General features: G+C 51.7%; 1 protein-coding gene across 25 annotated transcripts in view; it reads right to left on the bottom strand.

Moving 5' to 3' along the window:
• The window catches only part of FGD3 (FYVE, RhoGEF and PH domain containing 3), an 88,865-nt gene that overhangs the window by 17,859 nt on the left and 55,120 nt on the right, over positions 1 to 15,886 (bottom strand). For 24 of the 25 annotated variants that reach the window (XR_012424906.1, XR_012424903.1, XR_012424908.1 and 21 more), the window contains 8 exons: positions 15,449 to 15,538; positions 14,288 to 14,424; positions 12,548 to 12,704; positions 8,223 to 8,361; positions 7,421 to 7,479; positions 5,011 to 5,157; positions 3,179 to 3,271; positions 842 to 921 (listed from right to left, as the gene is read on the bottom strand). Coding sequence is in view for 18 of the 25 variants with exons in the window: in XM_045372976.2 (XP_045228911.2) it covers positions 842 to 921; positions 3,179 to 3,271; positions 5,011 to 5,157; positions 7,421 to 7,479; positions 8,223 to 8,361; positions 12,548 to 12,704; positions 14,288 to 14,424; positions 15,449 to 15,538 (902 nt within the window). In the remaining 7 variants the exon portion in view is untranslated. Of the gene's footprint in view, positions 1 to 444; positions 714 to 841; positions 922 to 3,178; positions 3,272 to 5,010; positions 5,158 to 7,420; positions 7,480 to 8,222; positions 8,362 to 12,547; positions 12,705 to 14,287; positions 14,425 to 15,448; positions 15,539 to 15,886 lie in introns of those variants that run through there. The other variant, XM_074017867.1, reaches the window with a different exon arrangement.

Raw genomic sequence — 15,886 nt, 5'->3', positions numbered from 1 at the left:
ACCCCGCTGGGGTTTCACTCAAACAAGAAATTAGCCAGGTGTGGTGACGGGCGCCTGTAATCCCAGCTACCCAGGAGGCTGAGGCAGGAGAATCACTTAAACCTGGGAGGCAGAGGTTGCCGTGAACTGAGATTGCGCCACTGCACTCCAGCCTGGGCAACAAGAGCGAAACTCTGTCTCAAAAAAAAAAAGAAAGAAAAGAAAATCCTAGAAGAATACTCAAGAGAGGACTAAGAATGTGCTGGGCCTGCTGAACAGGAGGTGGGCAGAGGCTTAATTTTCATCAACTTCCCTTGGTGCTGAAAGGGCCCTGATCATCCTATCGATAGTTTTTCCGATAAACATACAAATTGACCCTTCCAGTCTTCAAGCTTGAAAGTTAACATTTGTTTTATCTGAGTTCCTTCCTCAGTAACCTTAAGGCCTCTCAAAAAAACCATCAAGGGACTGAAACTCACCAGGTCACCACATCCAGACAATGAGATGCCCAGACCCTTTATCCATCATGATTGCTTCCTTGCCCCCCCAGTTCCTGTTTTCTTACACATTGTTACATTTCTTCCCTGCTGTATGTGTCCCTAGTTTTAGCTGGTCAGGGAGATGGATTTGAGACGGAGTTCCTATCTCCTTGGCCAATTAAAGCTTCTTCCTTGGCAATAATCATCTCAGTGATTGGCTTTCTGTGCAGCAAGCAGCAGGACCTAGACGGCACCCTGGTGTTTGGGTAAGAGTACTGTTAAATTTTAAGCCATACATAAATAAAAATATATTGCAGGTTATCCAGTTTAGAAAAAGAAGACATGAGGTCAAAGACATTCACTAGAAACAGCCCGTTCCGTACCGCGTCTGCAGCTCCAGGGACCTTTTCCTTCCCGTTATGATAAATGTATGTGCTGTGTTCGGCTTGACGATATCCTGCACCTGAAGGGGCAAGAACAAAGAACAAAGCAAACCCCAGCTGGTCATTTTAGCGGGTCCTTAACTCCAGCCTCACGTTTTCTGACTTAGAAGTGTTTCCCCGAGGAGGTAGCAGAGGTGAGCCTGCAGCCCCACAGTTCTCAGGGAGAGGGGCGCAGAGGCCCAGGTCACCGTGGCTGCTGCATGAGCTGGTCCATCGGGAACAGCGGGCCTCCTACCCTGCTCAGACACAGCTGCGACCGCTCATCTTCTGTGCTTGGAACTCTGCTGACCAAATCCATCCCCCGACACCCAGCCTGTCAGGTTTCCTCCCCATGTCGCCCCCATCCATCCTCCTCGAAGCCAAGCCATTCCCCACAGGCACCACTGGCACTGCCCCCCTACAGCAGCCACGTCCCCTTAGGATGGAAAGGGACCTGATGAGAAGAGCAAGGATGGCCTTAGCCACCCTGTAGAGTCTGCGCCCCTGAGCAGGTGCGCCCTGAGATGAGATGTAAATAGGACAATGCGTGCCCAGAACTAATGAAAATGGGGTCACTTCTTCACAGAACCACAGCCTCAAATTCCATCCTCTTCCATCAGGATGAGACCACAGAGACCACGGCTGGGCGCGGTAGCTCACACCTATTCCGTGTCTCATTGCAGTGGGAGTTGAGAGGGCTTTGAATGAATGGGTGCTCCAAAAACATTTGCTAAATCAAAATATGTAGTCATTTGCTTAATGCCACCAAAAATCCCTTCTTACCTTGAAATTCTCTGAATTCGGGTTAAGAAATAAAAGACTAACTAGAGAAAATACCTTTTTTTAAGGTTGTTTTATTATTTTTTTTAAGTTATTTTTGAGACAGGGTCTTGCCCTGTCAGCCAAGCTGGAGTGCAGTGAGTGGCACAATCATGCAGCCTTGACCTCCTGGGCTCAAGCAATCCTCCCACCTCAGCCTCCCAAGTAGCTGGAAATAGAGATGTGCACCACCATGCCTGGCTAATTTTTTATTTTTTATAGAGACACAGTTTTACTACATTGCCAAGGCTGGTCCTGAACTGGGTTCAAGTGATCCTCCTGCCTCAGCCTCCCAAAGTGCTAGGATTGTAGGCGTGAGCCACTAAAACTACATGCCTGGCTTTTTACAGTAGTTACAAGAAACCACTTTTCTAGTGTTTCTCTATAAAAAATCAGTCATGGCGGGGCATGGTGGCTGACGCCTGTAATCCCAGCACTTTGGGAGGCTGAGGCGGGTGGATCATGAGGTCAAGAGTTTGAGAACAGCCTGACCAACATGGTGAAACCCTGTCTCTACTAAAAATACAAAAATTGGCTGGGCATGGTGGCATGCACCTATAATCACAACTACTCGGGAGGGTGAGGCAGGAGAATCCCTTGAACCCAGGAGGTGGAGATTGCAGTGAGCCGAGATCACGCCATTGTACTCCAGGTTAAGAACTACCATTAAAAATAATGACTAACTAGGCTGGGCGCGGTGGCTCACGCCTGTAATCCCAGCACTTTGGGAGGTTGAGGTGGGTGGATCACAAGGTCAGGAGTTCGAGACCAGCCTGGCAAACATGGCGAAATCCCGTCTCTACTAAAAATACAAAAATTAGTTGGGCATGGTGGCGTGCACCTGTAATTGGAGCTGCTCGGGAGGGTGAGGCAGGAGAATCCCTTGAACCCAGGAGGTGGAGATTGCAGTGAGCCAAGATCACGCCATTGCACTCCAGCCTAGGCGACAGAGCGAGACTCCGTCTCAAAAAAAAAAAAGTCATTCTGGACCATGCTACAGATCTGCCTGGAACCCTCCCCCAGCTCTGGTGCAGGAGGACAGGAAAGAGCTCGGGACCCAGGAACCAGGGAAGGGAAGCAGGCCCTTGCCCCAGCCAGGATTTCTCCCTGCAACCCTGGGCTTCATGTTTTTGTTTGTAAATAGGGCCCCGAGTCCCAGTCTTAGAGGTGACAGCGTTCGGTCCAGGTCCTGGTGCCATCCCTACTGCCCCCTGCATCCTCCAAGGCTCTGCAGAAAGGGGAGTTGGCAGCAACGTGGCAGGTGGGCGAAGCAGAGAGGGATGGAATCCTGCCCTTCCGGCCTGGGGCACCAGGACTGAGACGATGCCTTGGTCACAGATGGGGTCTGTGGCTTGGAAAAGCAGGCAGGGGTGCCAGGCTGCACAGAGGTGAGTGTCTCAGCAGCCAGAGCCCGGTGTTCCCAGCCCTGCTCAGTGCCCCTTCCAGGGGGACAGGTTTGAGATGGAGGAGCTCACCCACCTGGAGGCCTGAGATGTCCATCTTCTCCCGGACGCTGAACTTCTGGCCCATGAGCCGTAGCTTGGGCACGCAGTAAAGGATCATGCTGTTGAACTGCAAGAGGGATGGCACAGGTGAGGAACGGGAGCTGCCCGCAGGCCACCCCCAAGAGCCCCAGTGAGCTTCATGAGATCTTTTCATTTTTTTTAATGTTATAAAGTGAAAAATATTTTTAAAAGATATGTGCAGTAATTTTAACTACGGTTACATCTTTGAGTGAGGAGACTCTAGTCACTAGCTTTATTTTTGTTCATTTCTATTTTTAAATTTTTAAACCATGAATATGAGCTAATTGTATAATCAAAAAAACTTTTTTTTTTTTTTTTTTTTTTTTTTTTGAGACGGAGTCTTGCTCTTGTTGCCCAGGCTGAAGTGCAATGGCACAATCTTGGCTCACTGCAACCTCCACCTCCCGTATTTAAGAGCTTTTCCTGCCTCAGCCTTCCGAGTAGCTGGAATTACAGGCAGGTGCTACCACGCCTGGCTAATTTTTATATTTTTAGTAGAGATGGGGTTTCACTATGTTGGCCAGGCTGGTCTCGAACTCCTGACCTCAGGTGATCCGCCCACCTCAGCCTCCCAAAGTGCTGGGATTACAGGCGTGAGCCACCACATCCAGCCAAACCAAAACTTTTGAATGAGCTACTGATACATTCACCAAAACGGATGAATCTCTCAAACCCACATGGGGAGCTAAAGGAGCCAGACTCATCTCATGGCATTGATGTGACATTCAGGAAAGGCAAAATTCTAGCAACAAAGAAGAGATCCATGGTTGCCAGGGCAGGGGAGCACTTGCCCACAAAGGGGTGGGACAAGGGAATTTTGGTGGGAGGGGGCCAGTGATCAAACTGTTCTGTAACTTGGCCAGGCGCAGTGGCTCACACCTGTAATCCCAGCACTTTGGGTGGGTGGATCACCTGAGGTCAGGAGTTCGAGAGCAGCCTGGCCAACATGGTGAACCCTGTGTCTACTAAAAATACAAAAATTAGCCGGGTGTGGTGGCACGTGCCTGTAATCCCAGCTACTCGGGAGGCTGAGGCAGGACGATTGCTTAAACCCGGGAGGTGGAGGTTACAGTGAGCCGAGATTGAGCCACTGCACTCCAGCCTGGGAGACAGAGCGAGACTGTGTCTTAAAAAAAAAAAAAAAAAAAACCAAAAAACTGTTCTGTAACTTGATTGTGGTCACAACTGTATTAGTCAAAACTCAGAATTGTAAAGCAAAAATGAGTTTTAGTTAACATAATTTTTAAAAACTTAAAAAAAAACTTTCAAAGAAATAATTGTTTATTTAAGGAGAATTAGAAGCTGGAGGAAAATAGAGGAGGAAAGAAGAACCATATCTGTTTCTACTGCGCCACGCACCCGGGGTGGGTCTCGAATTACACTTCCATCCCGCCTTCCCCTCCCTCCCGGCCAGGGTTTGGCTTAGGAATAGTTGAAAACATGATTTGCTGCTACAGTTCTCTGTGCTCTCCTGGTTGCTACAAGCTGGAGTCTGCTCAATTCTGGGGAGGAAAGAGGTATTGGCTGTGAGGGATTTAAAAATGAGATATTTGCAGCAAATGGGGAGAAGCCGCTGGCAAAAGTCTGGTGTCTGGATGTGGAGAAGCGAGGCTCCCTGTGGCTAGGGAAGGGATGCTGAGGGTCTGAGAGGGAGCCAGAGTCCCAGTAGGAGAGGCCACAGAAGAGCCATGTCCTTGGGCAGCCAGAGCCCTGCTGGCACTGCCCTGGGCTTGAGACAAATGGCAAGGGAGGCTCTGCGGCTGGGCTGGCAGGAGCCAGGCTCACCAGGAAGAGGTGGCGGTCCTGGGCGGTGCCGTTCTTGGCTGACAGCTTCTGGATTTGGCCCTCCTTGATCAGCTCATTGGCCGGGTTGACAATGTCCTCTTCCCCACCCAGCTGCTCGTACACCTCCAAGAGCTTGTGCATTTTCTCCTGCAAGAGACATGGGGCTCAGGCACCAAAGGTCTGTGAAAGTGGCTGGTAACCTAGAGATACGCGGAGCCCTTCCCTGCAACTGTGGCTCAGAATCCAGAGAGGACAATGAGCTACTGACAGGGGTGGGAGGGAAATCAGAGTGATGTTTGAGTTGAGTATTGAAGGATGACTAGGAGTTCGCCATGCAGAACATAGTAACAATGATAAACAGCAACAGAGCTAACCATGCTGTGAGCCAGGTGCTGTTCTACATATGATACACGTTTTAACTCACCTAGTGAGGTGAGTGCCATTGTTATCGTCATTTTACAGACAAGGAAACTGAGGCACAGAGAGGTCAGTTGAGTGTCTGAGACCCAGACTCGGACAATCCATATGTCACCTTTCCCTGGCCATGGTGACTGCTGGGGTGGTCACGTGGGTAACCAGCACCCAGAAGTGCGATGGGACGAGGTCAAAGCTCATGGCCCAGCTTTGAGCCGGATGCCAGTGCAGCGGAAGGCAGAGCTGAGCCTGCAGCAACCTCGACAACAGTCACGTGTCCGAGTCTGGACCTGCCGTGCCTCAGAAGCCCCGTCCTTGGACCTGAGTGATCTCAGCCTGTATACCCTGGAGGCAGGTGGGTTTGGCTGACCCTTCTGTCTCCGGCACCAATGCAGGTAGGTGCAAGTGGGCACAGGGTGTGGGAGGCACTAGAGGAGCCAGCAGCAGAGAGCTTAGAGGAGCAGACCAGGGTAGGGGTGAGGGTCTTTTGAGAACTGGGGGAATGGGCAGGTACCTGGTATATACACAGGGGAGCTGGCTATGCACCTGCCCATTACTGGGGGCTGGGTGTGCAGCTGGTGTGTACCGGGGGCTGGGTGTGAACCTGGTACGTACTGGGGGGCTGCGTGTGCAGCTGGTGTCTAATAGTGGAGAACTGTATGCACCTGGCATGTACTGGGAGGGCTGGGCAAGCACCTGGTGTGCAGTAGGAGGGCTGGGTGTGCACCTGTCATGTCCTAGGGGGCTGGGTGAGCACAGAGCCAGTCCATGAAGGGACTAATGCACCTTTAGTTAGTGAATGAATGACAGTAACACTGAGCACTGACACTTCCTGCACCAGGTCCTGTTCTGAGCATTCTATGTGGAGTGCTCCCCCACACCCAGTGGCTTACAGGTGCGCGCCACCACGCCTAATTTTTGTATTTTTAGTAGAGATGGGTTTCACCATGTTGGCCAGGCTGGTCTCGAACTCCTGACCTCAAGTGATTTGCCCGCCTCGGCCTCCCAAAGTGCTGGGAGTACAGCCGTGAGCCACCCTGCCTGGCCTTGCTGAGGCTTTTGAACACAAAAGTTGCCATGGGCTCAGGCCATCTAGGGCTGAGTTCCATGGTACCCACGTGGCCGACACTGTCTGGGGCAGGCCGGAGACCGCTTTGTGGGGCAGGACTTGGGGCTGACCCTGGATATGTTGCAGCTCTCACTGTCTTTAGCGTTTTAGGGGTCATGAAACAGCCATTCTCTGAGAGGTGTGTGAGTTTTGGGAGAAAAGACCCGGATTTGGATAATTAAATGAAACTGCCTAGGGGAAGTACCTGGAACATAATGGATACTTAGAAAACAAAGGAAATTCCTTTTTTTTTTTTTTCCTGGTTTTTGTTTATTCTTTTTTTTTTTTTCTTTCTTTCTTTCTTTCTTTTTTTTTTTTTGAGATGGAGTCTGGCTCTGTCGCCCAGGCTGGAGTGCAGTGGTGGGATCTCGGCTCACTGCAAGCTCCGCCTCCCGGGTTCATGCCATTCTCCTGCCTCAACCACCCGAGCAGCTGGGACTACAGGTGCCCGCCACCATGCCCAATTTTTTGTATTTTTAGGAGAGACGGGGTTTCACCATGTTAGCCAGGATGGTCTCGATCTCCTGACCTCGTGATCCGCCCGCCTCGGCCTCCCAAAGTGCTGGGATTACAGGTGTGAGCCACCGCGCCCGGCCAGAGTGATTCTTTTAGTCTCCACAGATGCCCAATGAGACAGGCTGTCAGGGCTCCCATTTTATAGATGGGGAAACTAAGGCATAGAGCGTTAAATAACTCACCACGGACACAGATCTATCATAGCAAGGGGCGGGGCTGTCCAGCTCACCCCCCTGGGGACGGGAGTAGAGGAGTAAAGGAGTCACTCGTGGAGCCCCCCGAAGGATGGGGGCGAAGGGCTGGCCCACAAGGGCCCCCGGCCCTCACTGTTGCTCACCACCCTGCTGGTCCCCGCCGGAGCCCCACACTCACCACTTTCCGAATGGCAGCATTAGAGTGGTTGGCGGCTGTGGAGATGAGCTCCAAGGACCCTGCAGGAGGAAGACTGGGTTCAGCCTGGGGCCACGGTGGCTCCATTTTTGCTTGCCTGAGGGGCTCCAGGGCAGCTGCCTCCAGAGAGAGGATCTGTCTCTGCTGTCGGCCTTTCCTATGGTGCCTGGGCTACTCTAGAGGACTGGCCCAGAGGAAGGGGGTGACCCTGCCTCTGACCCTGCAGACACATCCCTTCTGCTGAGGCCAATACCAGGCAGGGGGCTCCCACAATCCTGCAGACGCCTGCCCGGGCTACCTGCCAGCCACACCAGGCAGTGACTGGACCAGGAGCAGCCCCCACCAGCCCCATAAGGCCCATTTCTGGGGCCTAAGCTCTGAACGGGGCCAGCATTTAGTAGCACCTTCCCTAGACCAATGTTTACCCGCATACTTCAAGCAGGGGAGATTTTTCTCTGCCCTCAAAGATACTAAGTCCCTTCCTGGGCTGTTAGGGGTCTCACTTTTTCTCTCTCTTTCTCTCTCTCTCCTTCCTCTGTCTGTGTGTCTCTCTCTCCTCCCCTCTGTTTCTCCCTCCCTCTCCCTCTCTTTCCCCAATGTCTCCTTATCTCTCTCTCTGTCTCCATCTCTCTCCCTCCCATCTCTGTCTCTTTCCCTCTGGTCTCTCTGTTTCTCTCTCCCCTACCCCCACGACCCCACGACTCTCTCTCCCCCTCTCTCCCCACTCCCACAGTTCTTGGCAGGTGCCCCTGTGCCCTCCTGGGAGCCCTTGGCCCCAGCTTACTCTCCGCGTCCTTCCGGTCTGGGGCGTCCTCCGGGAGCCTCTTCAGATAGTCCTTGAGCAGCAGCTCGTACCGGGGGACCCTCTGCACGGGCTCCAGCATGTGGTGCTGCAGCGTCAGGTTTCCACACACCTCCTGCTTCTGTGGGGACAGAGGGAGCATGGGGCACCCCAAGGACACGTGTGTGGACGCCGGCCCCGCCACAGCTTCTGGCCACCACAGCCCCAGGAGGCTGCCTGGAACTGGCTGCCCGGAACTGACTGCCCTTCAAGACATGGCTGGCACAGACCACACTTTACAATGGGGGAAACTGAGGCTCGGAGAGACTGACCAATGGAGCAAGGACTGGAACCCCAGGCTATGGCCCTTGGCCCAGAGCTGGCTCTCTTACATGCATCCTCGGTGGAGAAAATAAATGCCTGGACGGGACTGTCTCCTCTCAAGAGTGGGTTCTCCCTACTCCCCACCCACCCGTGGGCCTATGCAGGGCTCCCTTGACCCCTCTGCTGAGAAATCAGGCAGAGCTTCGCCCAACTCTCCCCACTGGGAATCGGGCCAGGGCCCGTCCTCATGCCTAGAAGCCGCTGGGGAGTCCTCCTGCAGATCGCACTCGACATAAACGCACCAGTGTTCCAGTCGGGTGCTGAGACCCTTGCACCCCACCCGTGCCCAGCACTGCTCACTGGCTCCCCGTGCCTGCCTCCCACCCTGCAGCACCTCCTTGCTGCCATGTCTCCGTCTGGTACCCGAACCCCAGACACGTGTGCTGAATGCTGCCACCCTGTCACCTCTGTGGTCCCCACTCAGGTCCTCCTGCCCGGGCCACTTTGCCTCTGCCTCCCCCTGACGATGCCCATTGGGCAGCCTGTGAGGGCCTACTGCCGCTGTCATCCTGTCCACCAGCTTCCCCACCCACCTGCCAGCAACTTGAGGGTCTCAACCACCCTCACCCGGCTCAGGGCCCAGAACAGAATGGCTTCCAGCTCAGATGAGCTCAAAAATGCCTGGGATACAACAGGGTGAGATAAACCCAAATCTTCATAAAAGCGACTGTTTCCAGCAACATATTGACATAATCTCCAAGTATCTCCCTACAAGAAACTTGTTTTTATTCTTCCTTCCTCCCTTCCTTCCTTCCTTCCTTCCTCCCTCCCTCTCTCTCTCTCTCTCTTTCTTTCTTTTGACGGACTCTCGCTATTTTCCAGGCTGAAGTGCAATGGCGCCATCTCAGCTCACTGCAACCTCCGCCTCCCAGGTTCAAGCGATTCTCCTGCCTCAGCCTCCTGAGTAACTGGGATTACAGGCACCCACCATCACACCTGGCTAATTTTTGTATTTTTTAGTAGAGACAGGGTTTCACCATGTCAGTCAGGCTGGTCTCGAACTCCTGACCTCGTGATCTGCCTATCTCGGCCTCCCAAAGTGTTGGGATTATAGGTGTGAGCCATCACACCTGGCTGAAACCTTTTTTTTTTTTTTTTTTTTAATGGAGTCTTGCTCTATCGTCCAGGCTGGAATGTAGTGGAGTGATCTTGGCTCACTACAGCCTCTGCCTCCCTGGCTCAAGCAGTTATCCTATCTCAGCCTCCCGAGTAGCTGGGATTACAGGCATGTGTGTGCCACCACACCCAGCTAATTCTTGTATTTTTAGTAGAGATGGGGGGGGGTCTCACTATGTTGCCCAGGCTGGTCTCGAACTTCTGACCTCAGGTGATCCACCCACCTCGGCCTCCGAAAGTGCTGGGATTACAGGCGTGAGCTTCTGCGCCTGGCCAAGAAACGTATTAATTGGGGGAAAAACCCAGCTTCACCTGAGGAGTCCTGGCAGACACGCCCTTAATCAAGTCAATATCCCCAGGACGCAGAGACTGAGCCACCAGGCAGAACGCAGGGAGAAGAACACAGCCTCACTCTGGGAAAAGGCACAGCCTCAGTCAAACTGGACAAACAGCAGAAAAGCCCAAGCAGGCAGTCTACAAGTAGCTAGCCTGCACCCCTCAAAAAGACAAGGACCTAGGCCTGCTCCAGACCCAGGAAGCCAAACACAATCATGAGAGCAATGTGCAGCCCTGGGCTGGGTTATGGACCAGAAAACAAGAACGTTATTGGGACAATCGGTGACATCTGAGTGTGGGCTGCGGAGTAGACAGCACCAGGACGTCTGTGTAAAATCCCCGATTTTGATCACTGAGCTGGGAGTACGCAAGAGAATATCCTTGTTCACATTTAGTGACAAAGGGTTACGGTGTCTGCAACTTAGTCTCGAAACGCTCAAAAGTCATCATCATTTGTAGGAGTTTAGAGAGAATAATAAAGTAAGACTATTAACAAAATGTTAATAGTGCATAACAATTTGGCATTTTTGCAACTTTCCTGTAAAGGTTTAAAGTTATTTCAAAATAAAAGTTTAAAGTTTAAAATATGCTTCGGAATAAAGGAAGGAAACCTGCAAAAGGCCACGGGAAACTTGACTGTCACGCGATCCTGTTTTGTCCATGCCAGGGCTTCTCACCCTGGGCACTATGGACACTCAGGTCAGAGAATTCTCTGCAGTGAGCCATCCTGTCCACTGCAACGTGTTTTGCAGCATCCCTGGACCCACCAGATGCTGGGCGCACCACCAATGTCTGCAGATATGGCCTGGGATCCCCGGGGGGGCAAAGTCACCTTCAGAGAATGGCTGGACAGTACTGAGTCCCGGCGGACAGCCCTCTCCACAGCCTGCCTGGCCCTGTGCCCAACCTGCCTACAGTGAGGGGATGTGCAGACCAGTGGCTGGCCTGCAACCGGGACCATGTCTGCCTCAAGTGTCCCCAGGCAGACATCATCCAGGACATGGCAGTGCTGCAGTAGCTGCTGCAGACGTGTCTGCATCCCAATCCAGAAAGTGTCTAGCCTCCTAAGGGTTTGCTGGACCCAAGAACGGGGTCTGCCAGGGATGGACAGAGGACCACAGCCTGTGCCAGGAGAGTGACTGTTCGCTGCACCCTGGAAGGGCTCATTCAAGCTCGACAGCACACACGTATCATTACGCCACGTGGCCATGTGACTAATTTCACTGTCTCAGTGTCTACATAGAGTATGCCCTTCCCTTAATTCATTCTGAAGCCTAGATGGGAGTTGCCAGCTTGATTGGCAACCCGGGAAGAAAACCAAATTAATCCGAATTTTGTGTGGTTTTTTTTCTTTCTTTTTTTTTTTAACGGTGGGGGGTCTGGGGGACAGTCTCTCTCTGTTGTCCAGGCTGGACTGCAGTGGCACAATCTCAGCTCACTGCAACCTCTGCCTCTCGGTTCAACCCACTGTCCTGAATCAGCCTTCAGAGTAGCTGGGACTATAGGCTTGCCACGCCCAGCTAATTTTTGTATTTTTAGTAGAGATGGGGTTATACAGTCTTGGGTAGTGGGAAATGCATTTAAAAATAAGCTTTACATTTTAAGAAGTGGTGAGAGGAAGTACTTAAAAATAAAAAATTCTGGGCCGGGCGTGGTGGCTCACACCTGTAATCCCAGCACTTTGGGAGGCCGAGGCGGGTGGATCACGAGGTCAGGAGATCGAGACATCCTGGCTAACACGGTGAAACCCCATCTCTACTAAAAATACAAAAAAATTAGCCGGGCATGGTGGCGGGCGCCTGTAGTCCCAGCTACTCCGGAGGCTGAGGCAGAAGAATGGTGCGAACCCAGGAGGCAGAGCTTGTAGTGAGCCGAGATCGTGCCACTGCACTCCAGCCTGGGCGACAGAGTGAGACGCTGTCTCAATAAAAGAATAAAATAAAAAATAAAAGATGGGGGAAAATAATCTGTGACATGCATGAGAGAAAGCAGTTGATGTTCTTAGCATATAAAAGCCTTGTGAATCAAGAAGAAAGAGACCAACCCTACAGGAGATAAGAGCAGCCAGGGCTATGAGGAGGCTGTTAGCAGAAAGCGAAAAAGAAAAAAGCAATGTAACATATAAACAAAAATGCCTGCACTAGATATCGAGGGACACTGTGGAATCAGACTGTCCTTTGAATTCAGGTTCCATCAGATAATAGCTTGTGATGCTGCAGCTTGCACAGCCTCTTGAGCCACAATTTTCCAATGGGAATGCTGATTCGTCTCTGGGAGTTATTGTAATGCTCAAAGCAACAACAGAGCATCTGGACACATCTCATAATTTTCCTAATTTTCTCTATGTTCCAAAATTTCAGTAATGTCATATATTACTTTTTGGAGTTTATATATATATATATATATATATATATTTTTTTTTTTTTAAATAAAACACCGGGCTCTGTGCGTCTTGAGAACATCCATGTCCACACTCCCGCTGCCCGCCTTACCTGGATGCTGTGGATGACGTCCTTAAACAGTGGGGAGCGCTGGGTCCACGTGCTCACCAGCCCCACGGCTCGGTCAAAGTTCTTAACGTACTCGCCGTACATCTTTAGGAATGGGGCCAGCTTCTGCAGGATGTCCCCGAGCCGTGGGTTTGTGTCCCTTTGCGGAGAAGTGAATCATCAGAGAAATAGCTGGGTGCAATGGGGGCTCCGAGGTTAGTGGACATGAACTCCACCAGGGGAGTGTGGGGTGGCGGCCAGCTCTGTGTGATGGTGAGCAAATTGGTCACCCTCTCTGAGCTTTAGTTTCCTCCCCTATGTCATGTAGAGTAGAAAATAGTTAACAGGGCAATTAAATGAAAGGTGCCTGTAAAACAGTTGAAAGCGCAAGCTGCAAGCTTAGAACCAGTGCCCCAGACACAGGAGATAGCAGTAGTAGCAGAATCACCTGAATGATGACCCACAGCTATCAAAGAGAACCAACAAAATACCATTATGCTCCTTTTAAATGGGCAAAGATTAGAAACAATGGTTCTATTCAATGCTGGCAAAGTCCTGGGGAAAGTAACTCTTTGTAGTACTGATAATGAAAAAAGCTGCTTTGGACAGGGATTTGCAAATAATTTTCAAGAAACAGAAACATATACTAATCGTCTTTGTCCTTAGGACTGTTTCAAAAAGAAAGAAAAAAGCCACCAGCACAAAGCCATCACTGAGGCGTGACTGAACTGCACTCATACATTTAATTTAAAGATCCAAAGGGCAGGGTGGCTAAGTCACCGGACCCCTGTGCTGTTATAAAAGGAGCAGAGGAGGTCACAGGTGCGCTCATGAGTTAGCAGTCTCCAGGGCCTTGCAGGAGAAAACCTGTCTCTAGCAAGCATGGATTTTGTCAGCCAGAAGGCCGCATCCAGTCCTGACTGCCTTGGGGACACAATGTAACCTGCTCGGCAGCTGGACCATGTCCTTGTACAGATTTATGAATTGACATAGTGCCTCCCTGAGCAACAGGTGAAAAGGCTCCCCCTGGCTTCCCATTCCAGCCAAGCCTCTGTGGTCTCCTGGGCTGCAGCTTGGAGAACAGGCTTGCGGGACACAGAAGGGCCTGGCTCCTGATGCAGAGGGAAGCCGGGCCTGCGAACGGGGCAGGCAGCAGAGACCCTAAGTCAAACAGCAGCTGGCACCCAGAATGAGGGGAAAGGTAACACGCAACGTGGCGAACTGATGAGCCTGGGGGCCACGCCTGGGAAGTTTCATGAATTGTGACTTGCACTGAGCTGTCCCTCTGCTAATGAACAGAAGCATTAGTGGGACGGAGGGACAGGCCCCAGGGACAGCAGGAGGAGGATCTGATGTCCACTGTTGAGGGGGAAAAATAGCATTTTTAAAACAAAGGTGGAGTATAAGCTAGGAGGGAAAAGAAAACCAACTAGCATTATCCACTGTGTGGTGTTTCCAGATGTCAAACCTCATTTTAGTTTCAGAGCCCCGAGGGGGGCGTTAAAAGCCCTTCATTCCGCATCATCTGCTTTCTCAGGAACTAAGCCTTGGAGACCGTAAGTGGCCGGTCAAGGTCACCAACCAGGAAGGGGTGGAGTCTGGACCGGACCCAGACCGTGCAGAGAAGGGAGGCGCCCAGCCACCATGGGACAGTCCCCCAGCGCTTGCCTGGCTCTCAGGCACATGAACCCAGGTCTAGAGACCACTTGAGGGGCCCCACGGGCATCCGCAGACGGTACTCACCACTCCTCCGTGATCCGCGTCTTCAGCTCCGGCAGCAGGAACTGCCCGTGGAAGCGGTGGATGGAAGAGATGTTAGAGAATATGCCCGTGATGACTTCTGGAGGGATCCCCGCATCCGTCAGCCTGGTGCAGAAAACCTGAGCATAGAGAAGCCCACGTGTGGCCAGTGAGCCTCTTCCGCTGAGCACAGCTGCGTCCCGCTTCGGCCACAGGTGAGGGCGCTCGGGAGGGGCCGCTGCTGCCACCTTGTGTTTTCTTAATGAACTTCAGAATTATTGTCCTCCCTTTTCATCGAACTGGTTCAGACACTCTCATGGTCTTAATGCAAGCTCACTTATGACTTAGGAATGTGGGTGCGGCAGGGACAGTCCCCTGAGGACAGGGAAGGACATCTTTCCTCAGCCACCTCTCACGCGAAATGGAAGGTTCAGACTTCCTTTTCTATCTCCTCAGATAAAAACAGCAGCAGCACCGTCTGTCAAAACCCCGGCTTCCACAGGTGCTTTATTTCCTGAGCTCATAAACCCCACATTGTCATGTGGATAGGGATGAGTGGCAACCCCTGTCCCGACTATTTATGCAGAAAAACATCCAGAAGCCATGTACATGCTCAGATCATGCAGCTGCCAGGATGAAATGTCCCACAGGTGACTTGGCAAAGCCTTTTCCTCAGAGCCATAAGCACTGAAAACAAAAAATAAGTTTCTAGGATGGGCGTGCTGGTTCACACCTGTAATCCAGCACTTTGGGAGGCCGAGGCTGGTGGATCACCTGAGGTCAGGAGTTCAAGACCAGCCTGACCAATGTGGTGAAACCCCATCTCTACTATAAATACAAAAATTAGCCAGGCATAGTGGCATGTGCCTGTAGTCCCAGCTACTCGGGAGGCTGAGACAGGAGAATCACTTGAACCCAAGAGGCGGAGGTTGCAGTGAGCCAAGATCTCACCACTGAACTCCAGCCTGGGCGACAGAATGAGACTCTGTCTCAAAAGAAAAAAAAAAAAAAAAGTTTGTAGACCAGACTTAAATTTGTCTGAGTTTTAGTATTTAAGTCATTCATACTGCACCTGTAATGCCCAGCCAATGCTAAGAGATACTGAAACTGCCAACTGAAACTCTGGGAGTGGACTAAGGTGGGCCCCCAAGCCATGTGGGCTACCTGGTCCAGCAGGTGCAGCCGCCTCACATAGGTCTCCTCGGTGTGCAGGAGCTCCTGGGCAATGTGGAGAAGCTTCTGCGGGCCAGAGTGCTGTGGAGAGAAGAGATGCAGCTCACCTGGGGAAGATGAGTCTTGGGGAATCGGCACCTAACAGGCTGCCACTGTGTGCAGGAGAACCAGGGACCATGGGGGCGGCAGGAGGCCACAGGGGCAGGAGCGGGGACAGGAGGGGGCCACTGTGATGGCAATGTGGTGCTCAGTTCTCATAGATGATATTTGCATGGAAGATTTTGGGAAAAGCACAGTAGTTTCTGGCAGTCCCCCAAAAGCCTCTCTAGCCCAAAGATAACTCCACCCTCCTGGGCCTTTGACTACAGAGCAGTTGCAGCAACCACCTCAAAATATATTGGAGAGCAAAATAAAATTAGCTACAAAGAA

The sequence above is a fragment of the Macaca fascicularis genome, chromosome 15 (genome assembly GCF_037993035.2).
Source record: "Macaca fascicularis isolate 582-1 chromosome 15, T2T-MFA8v1.1".
Classification (NCBI taxonomy): domain Eukaryota; kingdom Metazoa; phylum Chordata; class Mammalia; order Primates; family Cercopithecidae; genus Macaca; species Macaca fascicularis.
This window is presented reverse-complemented; position numbering and strand designations above follow the sequence as displayed.